Below are 12282 nucleotides of genomic sequence, written 5' to 3'. Positions count from 1 at the left end.
CCATCACAAAAGGACCAAGCAGCGTGGTAAGAAGGAGGAATGGACTTGGGAGGACTGTTCCCACCTGTGTTTGTGGGTAGTTGTTTTCTGTTGTGTGTCTGCACCAACCAGAACTCTTTCAGTCGTTCTTTGTTATTTTTGTTATTGATGTGTTCATTAAATAAGTATGGACACATACCACGCTACACCTTGGTCCTCTCCTTCCAACAGCCGTTACAGCCACTTTATATAATGTTTACATACCCTACATTAATCATCTCATATGTATATACTGTACTTTATACCATCTACTGCATCTTGTCTATGCCGTTCGGCCATCGCTCATCCATATATTTTTATGTACATATTCTTTTCATTCCTTTACACTTGTGTGTATGAGGTAGTTGTTGTGAAATTGTTAGGATAGATTACTTGTTAGATAGTAATGCATGGTTGGAACGAGAAGTACAAGCATTTCACTACACTCACATTAACATCTGCTAACCATGTGTATGTGACAAATAAAATTGGATTTGATTTGAATAGTTAGATAAAATTGCAATGTCAAATCGTGCAAAGAAAGTTTTAAAAAATTGTTAGGTTTACAAGAGAACATGCAACAGAGGCACCTCAGAAGAGACATTTTTGAAGAAATTGTTAACAACGCCTTTGTTCATTTTCTCCCTAACATTGCTCAACTCAATGATCAAATGTAAAGGTTCAATAGCAATCCATGAATGTGACCATCAATAGGTAAGACCTTTTTATTTACCAGATTGACCCTATTTGATTATTTTAATGAAAGCATGGAATTTAAAATCAATAGACATCCTCAAATAACTGTCCAAAAACTACTAATGTTTCTTAATGTAAAAAATGCAGACTAAACAAAACATCATCAAAAACCAATTCACAGGCATGGGGGGGATAGAGGGAGAGAGTCTTACCTGCTGAAAGAGAGAGAAATCCATGAAGGACAAGTAATGCCAGTGGTAATGTACAGGCCATTGTGTTGTTACTACATGTACTGTGAGAAAAATGTACAGGTTTCAGTTTAGTAGTCAGACTCTTTCCTGGGTCTCAGCCCTGTATGTACCTACTCTTTCAGCAGTGCAGAGATCAAATTGTATTTGTCAAATCTTTTAAAAAATCTTTAAAAAATAACCATCAAACAAACTCTTCCTCTTCAGTATCAACACAGGCTTTTTCCTCGTCCTAAACACAACCTTAAAAAAAAAACGTTCTTATGAAATGAATGTCAAAAAAGACATTAGGCTACATTCATTGTGTGGCATTAAATGCCACAAAACTATTTGGACATTCTCATAAATGATGACGATGTAAAGAATTTAAAAAAAAAGAATATTAGTCATATAAAGGTCCTTGAACGATTGTCCTCGGGAATATATGTGGTTTTGTTAGCCATTTTCTATTACATTTACCTACTAATGTATTTTTTTTTGTTGAGATAAAAAGTTATTCAGAATACTTCAACTGAATGTAGGCTAAGTACTAGCCTAGCTAGAGTTCCCCCACACTTTCTGTTACCCCGCCCTAACAGATTTGGGGTTTCAGTTACTGCATTGTGCGCCAAGTGTTGCGCTGGGGGCCTTTGTACACTGTCTAGAAAATAAACTGGGGAAGACTGTTGTATTACAGGGTAATAACATTGTTCCTTACAATAACTCAGCCCATTATGATTCCATGAGGGTGATGTGACTATGTCATGTTAACTGTGGTGCAACTCTGTTCTCATCCCATAGCAGCTGGACCGTCCACCACCCGTTATGTCATCACAAACGGCAATGTCATTCTCAACCCTGGGATCCGTGGTGGAGTTTTACAGGAGATCCTGTGGAAACATGGTGTAAACAAGGCGGTGGAATGGAGCACTGGCGGGATACAGGAATTTCGTGATTTTAAAGGGAGGACATCCTTGAACACCACGACTGGAGAAATCACTATCAGACAGCTGACCAAGCAGCTCAGTGGGGTGTATGAGGCAGAGTGTATGATTGGTCACAAAATACAGACCTTTCAGCAGAGAGTGGAAGTCATTGGTGAGTCAGGGTTTCCTAAAGGATGAATCAGGTCCCATGTTTGGGTCATAAAGTCACTTGGTTGGCAACCACTGGCTTGTTGTAATATGGTAAGTACTGTTGAAGAGCTGCTCACTTTTGAAATACGTTTTGTTTCTGGTAGTGTTTCTATTGAATTTCTCAAACATAAACTAAACTAACCAGCCATACAGGTTAGTGGAGAGAGAGAGAGGAAATAATGTCAACATTTCCATGATTGTGCAAGACTTTCAGTCCAACAGTTGTTACTAAGCTAACAGCAAAACACCTGGGAACACAAGCACACTGTGAAGAGAGAGAGCTGTGTACAGTGTGTGTGCAGTGTGTGTATATACAGAGTGTGTGCAGTGTGTGTGTGCACAGTGTGTGTACAGTGTGTGTATATACAGAGTGTGTGCAGTATGTGTGCAGTGTGTGTATATACAGAGTGTGTGCACAGTGTGTGTGTACATTGTGTGTGCAGTGTGTGTGCAGTGTGTGTCACCAAGTGTCCTCTGGCTGGTGTACTCCTCCATTAATGACATAATGTCAACGTTCAAACTTCTATGATTGACATTTAGTATCACCAGCCAGCCCACAGTCATTACTAAATTAACAGAGAGAACACAAACACATTGTAAAGAATAACTGTGTATGTGTGTGAAATATTCCTTACTTTCCCTCCACTTTTGCATGACATACTCCTCCATTTCCATCCACAGACACAGTATCACAACCTGAAGTCACCTGTGAATTGAACGGTACCGTGGCAACAATTCACTGCAGTGCTGAGGGTCCACTGGTGGAGTATCGCTGGTCTTGGCCTGACCACCAGGGGGAGATGTGGAGCCAGGAGAAGAATGGACAGCACTACAACATCAAATCCCCAGAGTCAGTCAGCTACACCTGTGAGGCCAGGAACCCAGTCAGTGAGAAGACATCGACCTACAGCAGCAATGACTGTCTGGCTACAGGTAAACAAGAGAGATAGGCGAGATATAGAGGGCTTGGGTTTTGTAAAGAGAATACCATTATGTTGGTATACTCAGTCAAGGTTAAATCATGTTAAAGTATTTTAACGCTGTTGATAAAGAAATAGGAATTCCTTTGTTCAGTTTCCACTGACCATGTGACCTGACCTGTGTGTATCTGTCTGTATGTGTGTGTGTCAGGTAATCCTGAGATCTACATCTACACTGGTATTTGTGCAGGTGTCTTGTTGGTTGCTGTTGTGGTTGCTGTTGTGGTCTGGCTCGTCAAGAAGCGTTCCAAAGGTAAGCCCATGTCTTTAATTAAGGACAGTAATACCTTATAACAGGGTTCTTTATTGAATCTCCTTGAAGTTGTAGTGACATGGTGTTGATTCATTGTGTTCGGTTTAGACTCAAAATCAACTGAAGAAAATCTGTCACTTTGTCTGAAGTTGCATTTCCCTTTGTTTCTAAGCCCTCTAGTCGCTCCATACCTGCATACCCACTGACTTCCCTTCTTTTCTCTCCTTTGTTTTTGTTCCTCTAGATTTGCGGAGCACAGGGAATGCCAGCCATCTTGGAGAGGATCGAGAGAAGGCGGTGGCAATCAGCCAGGCAGAGATTGTGGAAGAGGAGAATAAGCTATTACTAGATGAAGAACTAAAGGACAGGGTCAATCAGATCAACCAGACCAGTGAGGCTGTGAAAACTGGAGATGGTGAGGGAGAGAAGAAACCATTACTAGACAAGGCAGGATCCACTGATACAGATGTTATTGTGAGTAATATCCCGTTCAAACTGAACAACCAGAATCAGGTTTGGGGTTGGGAGTTCGGAAAGAGACAGAGGGAAGAAAAAGAGCAGAACACAGAATCCAAACAGAACATGAACGTTACCTTGGGGACTGTTACCCAAGATTCTGTCCAAACTGCTCCTCCAAAACCACCTCGGAGCAGCCTTAACTATAATTCACCGTACCTACAGACTCTGGAGACACAGCACAGCAGAGAGCATCATGGGAGAGGAACTGACCAAAGCATGGCTGGTTATGGCACAGAGAGAGAGGGAGCGGGAAATGGACAGCTTATGCCCCAGAAAGTCCTAATCTTAGACACAGAGGAGGAGAGTGGAGGAAAGGAGGAGGGGACAAGAGAGGACGGAGAAGATGTTGAGAAAGAGAAGGTAGGAGGAGATGATTCAGTGACAGAGGAGGGAGAGGGGCAAGAAGATACAGATAGGAGAGATGATGGAGGAGAAAGAAATGGACAGGAGAGAGAGACTGAAAATAATGAAGAAGAGCAGGTGAAAGGAGAGGGAGAAGAAAGAGGGAAGGAGAGGAAAGAAAAAGCCCAACTTCTCCCAAACAAACACTCCCCCAAAAAGCTCCCCCCCCCACCTCTCGCCCCAAAACCATCATCTATAAGACATGTTAACCAGATGGGTGTAGAACAAGGAAGCGTAGTGAAGACAATGGAAACCCAGAGGAGCAGTGGTCAGGTAGACAGAGAGAGAGGAACACCTGACCTATCAGGTCTGAGGAGACCCAATAACTCAGTGTCAGACAGTACAGACACTCCTGATAGAAGCAGTCCAGGATTGTCAGCTCTTCCTATAGTCACAGCATTTAGTCCAAAGGTGGGCAGTGGTACTCTATCCAATCCAGTAAAGGCCAGTTCAGGTGCACCCTCCGGACCAGGAGACACCAGTTCAGGTGCACCCTCCGGACCAGGAGACACCAGTTCAGGTGCACCCTTCGGACCAGGAGACACCAGTTCAGGTGCACCCTCCGGACCAGGAGACACCAGTTCAGGTGCACCCTCCGGACCAGGAGACACCAGTTCAGGTGCACCCTCCGGACCAGGAGACACCAGTTCAGGTGCACCCTCCGGACCAGGAGACACCAGTTCAGGTGCACCCTCCAGACCAGGAGACACCAGTTCAGGTGCACCCTCCAGAACAGGAGACACCAGTTCAGGTGCACCCTCCGGACCAGGAGACACCAGTTCAGGTGCACCCTCCAGACCAGGAGACACCAGTTCAGGTGCACCCTCCGGACCAGGAGACACCAGTTCAGGTGCACCCTCCGGACCAGGAGACACCAGTTCAGGTGCACCCTCCAGACCAGGAGACACCAGTTCAGGTGCACCCTCCAGACCAGGAGACACCAGTTCAGGTGCACCCTCCAGACCAGGAGACACCAGTTCAGATACAACTAGTACAGCAATAGAGAGTAGCTCAGATACTCTGTCTACGACAGAGGAAAATGTACCAACAGAGACCAGTAAAGCTACAGCCTCTGTACCAGGAGAAACCAGTTGAAAAGCACTTGTTGAAAAAGTTTGTTAAACAAAAATGTTAGGCTCTGTACGGGGATGTTTTGTTTCTCTTATATTTATACAATTAATTTCAAGGGTATTTAAAACCAAATACCTTTTAGACTTTTATTTTTGTCATTTTCTATTAAAGTATCTTTACTTTTAGTCAAGTATGACTTTTGGGTACTTTTTCACCACTGTATTATAGCACATCAACATAATGTATTGTGTTGGTACAGTATACAGTACGTTTTTTATACCACCATACATTTGGTATTTTTAGGTGCATTTGATGAAGAAAAACATTTCATTAAGAGCTTACTTGATCCTTTACATGGTGTGAGAGCTGATACTTTGCAATATAAAAACAAGACATATTTCAAATGTTAATATTAAAAAAAGGGTTGTGAGAAAAAGTTGCTTTTGTCCCGACTTTCAATCATGTCTGAGGCGTAGGCCCCTCTAAAAAAGAAGAAATAACCCTATCACTTTGACTTCATGGATCTCACTTGGCTGACCAAGGACGATCAATTCCAACAGTAATAGTATTAGTCACCATCTTCTGTTGCATTTGTGACAGAAAATGAATGGTAAGTTACTATATTTCCCGCAGGTATTCATAATTATAGTCTAGACTCACTCAAGTGAAACAAAGAGATTTCAGTTGAGTGTAAACTGACAACAGGTGTTTTGACACAGCCATCCAGCTAGCGACAGTTGAACCTTTTTTCATTCATGTTAGGGAGCAGACTATTGAGCCGAGTTAAGGGTGTGCATTATAACATGTGAATGTATACTGGGCTGTTATTACTGGGTAGGACAAGATGTTAACACTCCACTAAAGACTATGTCATGTTAAGAGTGATGATGCAACCTACCGGAATTATAATAATATTTGCAAGGGTGTAACTCTGCTCTTTTCCCATAGCAGCTGCACCAACACGCTATGTCATCACAAACAGGAATGTCATCATCAATCCTGGGATCCCTGGTGGAGTTCTACAGGAGATCCTCTGGAAACATGGTGTAAACAAGGGAGGTGGAATGGAGCATCCCGACAGGTTACAGGCATTTTCTGATTCTAAAGGGAGGACAACCTTGAACACCACAACAGGAGAAATCACCATCAGACAGCTGACCAAGCAGCTCAGTGGGGTGTATGAGGCAGAGTGTATGATTGGTGGGGAAATACAGACCTTTCAGCAGAGAGTGAAATTCATTGTTAAGTCATTGTCTCCTAAATGGCAGGTCGGGACTTGTGATCCAATGATGGATCGGGACCTATTTTTAGGTACCAGCTAAAGATGGGGATGTAACACATTTTTTAAATGTAATCTTTATTTAACTAGGCAAGTCAATTACAAACAAATTCTTATTTACAATGACAGCCTACTCCTAGCCAAACCTGGACAATGCTGGGCCAATTGTGCACCACCCAATCATGGCCATATTTGATACAGCCTGGATTCGAACCAGGGACTGTAGTGACACCTCTTGCACTGAGATGCAGTGCCTTAGACCGCTGCGCCACTCGGGAGCAATAAAGGTCAAAGGTTCAAACACAAATGTCTCCACCAACCCCTCAGAGAAGGGATAAAGATGGAGTGTCAGAGAGAGGAGGTGAAAGAACTTAAGTTCTCCCAAACAAACACCTCCATCTATATGCTGTTGATTTGAAATCTCTCTTACACTCAGTGGACAGGAGGAAAATTAAATAAACTATAGTTATTAATTTACCTTTAAATATTTAAGTGGTCCCAAGTTTTGTTACCAGGTATGAGTAGGACTACAGGAATGAATATTCCAGAAGGGGTTAGAAAAAATGCTTAGTAAAGTTAACATATAAACATAATGCAATGTGTTTGTATACCATATGATTCCATTGCAGCTATTAAACATAATTTACAAGTTAAATTAAACTTTATTTTTATTTTCCACCAAGAGGTCATGAATAGTGAGGAACTAAACTACATTTTACTTTCACAGCCTCATGAAATACAATATCAGACGTAGGCTAGGCTATAAACCACATAATGGTTTAGCATATCTCATTTGAACTTTTATTATCTAAACAAACTAATTAGCAAATATGCCCAAACTAACGCTCATCGGATTGTGCTTCTGGCTTTATGTGGCGCAAAAGTTGGTTTCCGGAGGTAAATTGAACCGACCCGCAGGTTCGAACTTAGCTTTAGGTCTACCTAATATTTGTAAGGCTACTTGTGTGCTTATTGTGTAGCCTACAACATTATCACATCATAATGTTTGATTATGATGAACAATAGGTAGGATATGTAAGAATGTGCCTTATGAACACAATGTACATTGCAACTTCAAGAACAAGCGCAGCCGCCCAAGTGGGATTCACATCAGTGAAAAAACACATGGCAATCTGAAACTAAATGCTTTTATAGCGACATTATTGACAATCGTTTAAACATGCTCTTTATAGTTATTTTCAACATGGAAAGTCTGAATGGTTTTAAACTAAGTCTATGTGGGTTTCGATGACAAATAAGGACTGCACCCTTCTTATTATTTGTAGCTACACACAACCAACTTCAGGAAGTGATGGAATATTAAGTCCTGGCCTACCAAGGCGTAAACCTACAGAAGGTTCTGCTTGATCATGGCAGGGCCAGTGATATGGACGGCCTTAGGGGGGGCTACCATACCTTCTTGCCCTTTGTCTTGGAAATATTTGGTCAATCATATTTCACAAATACCGGAGCATGCGAGATCAAATATACTTTTTATTACTTCATAATAAAAGCCGAGCTGGATCATGAATTTTTCGGCTATTATCTGAGGGTAGCACCTCCGTAACATTTCAACCCTGCAGGCCGACACAAAACGCAGAAATAAAAATATAAATAATTCTTTACCTTTGACAAGCTTCTTTGTTGGCACTCCAATATGTCCCATAAACATCACAAATGGTCCTTTTGTATGATTAATTCCGTCGATATATATCCAAAATGTCCATTTATTTGGCTCGTTTGATCCAGAAAAACACCGGTTCTAACTTGCGCAACGTGACTACAAAATATCTCAAAAGTTACCTGTAAACTTGTATTACAAACTACTTTTGTAATACAATTGTAGTTATTTTTTTAAGTAAATAATCGATAAAATTGAAGACTGGATGATCTGTGTTCAATACAGGAAGAAAACAAACTGACGCTACCTTTCTGGTCACACGCCTCTAACAAACAGTACACTTGAAGTGACCCTCGTTTTGAACAGGGCTACTTTTTCATTACACAAAGGAATAACCTCAACCAATTTCTAAAGACTGGTGACATCCAGTGGAAGCGGTAGGAACTGCAAGAAGGTACCTTAGAAATCTGGATTCCCAATAAAAACCCATTGAAAAGAGAGTGACCTCAAACAAAATCTGAATGGTTTTTCCTCTGGGTTTCGCCTGCTACATAAGTTCTGTTATACTCACAGACATGATTCAAACAGTTTAAAAAACTTCAGAGTGTTTTCTATCCAAATCTACTAATACTATGCATATCTTATCTTCTGGGGATGAGTATCAGGCAGTTGAATTTGAGCATGCATTTAATCCATACTGCTTTCTGTCACCAAGAAGTTAAGAACAAATTCTTATTTTACATTGATGGCCTACTCTGGCCAAATCCTCCCCTAACTCGGATGACGCTGGGCCAATTGTGCGCCGTCCTATGGGACTCCCGATCACCGCCGGTTGTGATACAGCCCGGGATCAAACCAAGGTCAGCAGTGACGCCTCTGGCACTGAGATGCAGTCTTCCCAGAAGAGTGGAGGCTGTTATAGCAGCAATGTTCCAACATCTAGAGGAAAGTCTTCCCAGAAGAGTGGAGGCTGTTATAGCAGCAATGTTCCAACATCTAGAGGAAAGTCTTCCCAGAAGAGTGGAGGCTGTTATAGCAGCAATGTTCCAACGTCTAGAGGAAAGCCTTCCCAGAAGAGTGGAGGCTGTTATAGCAGCAATGTTCCAACATCTAGAGGAAAGCCTTCCCAGAAGAGTGGAGGCTGTTATAGCAGCAATGTTCCAACATCTAGAGGAAAGCCTTCCCAGAAGAGTGGAGGCTGTTATAGCAGCAATGTTCCAACATCTAGATGAAAGCCTTCCCAGAAGAGTGGAGGCTGTTATAGCAGCAATGTTCCTACATCTAGATTCTAGAGGAAAGCCTTCCCAGAAGAGTGGAGGCTGTTATAGCAGCAAAGGGGGGACCAACTCCTTATTGATGCCCGTGATTTTGGAATGAGATGTTCGACGAGCAGGTATCCACATACTTTTGGTCATGTAGTGTTACTGCCCTGTGCTTCTCTCCCATGCATAGGGTACAGCCTACTCTATTTAATTGAGACCACACGCACACTTGATTGTGCAGGTATGGCTACTGAACTGGAGGCAGGAAGAATGATGACGACACTTGCTACGTTATGCATAGTCCTATAGGACATAGCCTGCCTTTTAGGAGGACGATTTGCAGGCAGAGACAAATAACTGGGTAATCAAGACTTATTAAAAAGGCGTAACGCTCGCTCACCATAGTAGCCTAACCTATGTGTGTGTTGTGCCTTTTCCTTTTCAATGATGATTAAATGTTTTGATTCCACTTTGACTTATGTTGGACAGTCCACTTCTTTCCAATATCAATATTTATTTACAGACACTGTAGTAAACTACAGTATAATCATACACTCGGAAATGTCATTCCTCAATTGGAGGTGTAAAACACAAAACGGGACATATTTGCTTTTGTTATGGTCTTGTGAAGGCTGGCTGAATTCTGACAAAGAGTGTGTTCTTTCATCTCAGCAGGCCTACGGATTCTCCCTTCGCCCTGCTTTTGTTTGCTTTAGATGTTGATATTGGAGACTTATCTGAAGAAACTGCATTTATAGCGGATAAGAAATGTATTGCCATTAATTGGAAAGTTGGTTACGTATCACTAGCTTTGATCTAGTACCAGATTAAGGGTATACTGAGCAACTCTTTCTAAGACAGAGCGGGATGCAGTTGAATCATTGTCCAAAAATGAACAGATTGTGGTTAAAAAAGCAGACAAAGGCGGTGCTACAGTAGTGTGGAGTAAAGACACACTCAAGTAGTGTGGAGTGTCTACAAACATCTTGAAAATCCCCCAGGCAGACCAGTTATTAGTGGTAATGAAAGTCTGACAGAACACATCTCTAAGTACATTGATTACTTTATTAAGCCTGTTCTGACGTCACTCCCAGCCCATCTTCAAGATACCACAGATGTGTTGAACAACATGAAGGGATTGAACAATATAGGTACAGCTTCCTTTTTAGTCACCATGGATGTGGAGTCTCTATACACCACCATTGAGCATGAACAAGGTTTGGCAGCTATGCACCATTCCTTGAGAACCCGACCTGAAACTGAGATGCCTCCTACAGAATTCATTGTCTCACTGACTGAATGGAATCTTAATCATAACATCTTTGTCTCAGCCCTTCCTATGCTGGTTTGTACTTGGGTAAATGACTTCATTTTGGATCCTTCGAATAACCATTTCTTTGACCGGATTATATGGTGGGGACGTTATATTGATGATGTTTGTCTGTTTTGGTCCGGCTCAGAAGATGAACTTATTTCCTTCCATCAATACCTTAACAACATTAACCCTGACATCAAACTAACTATGGAGTACAGCAAGGATAACATTCATTTTTTCATTAGTAAAGGTTGTTTGCACACATCAATCTTTAGGAAGCCTACAGATGGGAATACCATTCTGAGGGCAGACAGCTTTCACCCCAAAAGGCTAAAAGAAAACATTCCATATGGCCAATTCCAAAGAGTCCGCAGAATTTGCGATCAGGAAACAGACTACAGTGTCAAATCTGCTGAATTGGAGAATCACTTCTTGAATCGGGGCTACAGCGTTCAGGTCCTGAAAGATGCCGGTATCAGGGCTGGATTACTTGACAGAGAGAACTTGTTGAGAAGGGGAGAGCCTTGTGATACATCGGAGAGAGTGTATGTTGTTACAAATACAGCACTGAAGCAGAGAGCATTAAAATAATCAGTCAAAATAATTGGGGAATCATCCAAAGTGAGACGCTACTACGCCAAGTCTTTCCTGAGCCACCAGTCTTAAGCTTTAAGAGATGTCCTACCCTAAATGACAAATTAGTCCACAGTTATCTTCTGGGTGACTCTCAAAAAACTTGGCTTGACCACAAACCCAAGGGCTCCTTTAAATGTAACCATGGCAACCATTGCAGTAATATTGCAGTAATATTGCACAGAAGGAAGTGTTTTGTTGACACAGCTTCCTAAATGGAGTATTACATCAAGCATTTCATTAACTGTAAAACCACTCATGTCATCTATAGATTGGAATGTCCACAGTGCAAGGTGTTCTACATTGGACGGACAAAGAGACGCCTTCAAGACCGCTTAGCGGAACACAAGTACGCCATACGGGTAGGCAATGAAGACTACCCCATGGCAAGGCACTACAAGTCCCTACACCATGGCAACCCAGCCTCCCTACAAGCAATGGTATTGATCATATTCCGGCCTCTATTAGAAAAGGGGACCGTCTTAAACAGTTAAACCAAAGGGACAGTTTTTGGATTTACAAACTACAGGCCACTAAATACCCTGGTTTAAATGAAGATATGGATTTCTCACCCTTCCTGTGGCGTCGTGATGGATCCATTTGCTGTCATCTAGTGAACATTTTGCTCAATTGCCATCAGCTATGGTTAGACTGTTGTTGTTCATGTTTTGCTGTGTTCTAGTGTACTATGGAATATTTAGCTTTCTTATTATTGCCACTTCTCCCAGTCATATTTAAGATTAGAACTACCTTTTAGTTTTCGGATACTTCTAGTTTGGAGTTGTATTTTTATGATAACATAGCTACAGTATTTCACCTTTTAATGTGTATAGTATTGCTTACTAGGTGTGTCCAATCAATTGTGTAACC

General features: G+C 41.8%; 1 protein-coding gene across 2 annotated transcripts; it reads left to right on the top strand.

Moving 5' to 3' along the window:
- The first annotated feature begins 459 nt into the window (after positions 1 to 459).
- On the top strand, positions 460 to 5691 carry LOC112266359 (protein SPT2 homolog). Of its 2 annotated transcripts, XM_042296786.1 has the most exons (5): positions 460 to 2039; positions 2759 to 3010; positions 3209 to 3310; positions 3555 to 5180; positions 5214 to 5691. In XM_042296786.1, the coding sequence occupies exons 1-5, from the start codon at positions 1706 to 1708 to the stop codon at positions 5324 to 5326; spliced, it is 2427 nt and encodes an 808-aa protein (XP_042152720.1). In that variant the 5' UTR covers positions 460 to 1705; the 3' UTR covers positions 5327 to 5691. The 2 variants fall into 2 exon arrangements, with proteins under 2 accessions (XP_042152720.1, XP_024299520.2); XM_024443752.2 differs by having other exon boundaries at positions 3555 to 5691.
- The last annotated feature ends 6591 nt before the right edge of the window (positions 5692 to 12282 follow it).

The sequence above is a fragment of the Oncorhynchus tshawytscha genome, linkage group LG14, assembly GCF_018296145.1.
Source record: "Oncorhynchus tshawytscha isolate Ot180627B linkage group LG14, Otsh_v2.0, whole genome shotgun sequence".
In the NCBI taxonomy this organism is placed as follows: Eukaryota; Metazoa; Chordata; class Actinopteri; order Salmoniformes; family Salmonidae; genus Oncorhynchus; species Oncorhynchus tshawytscha.
The sequence above is the reverse complement of the archived record's forward strand: the minus strand, read 5'-3'. Positions and strand labels throughout refer to the sequence as shown.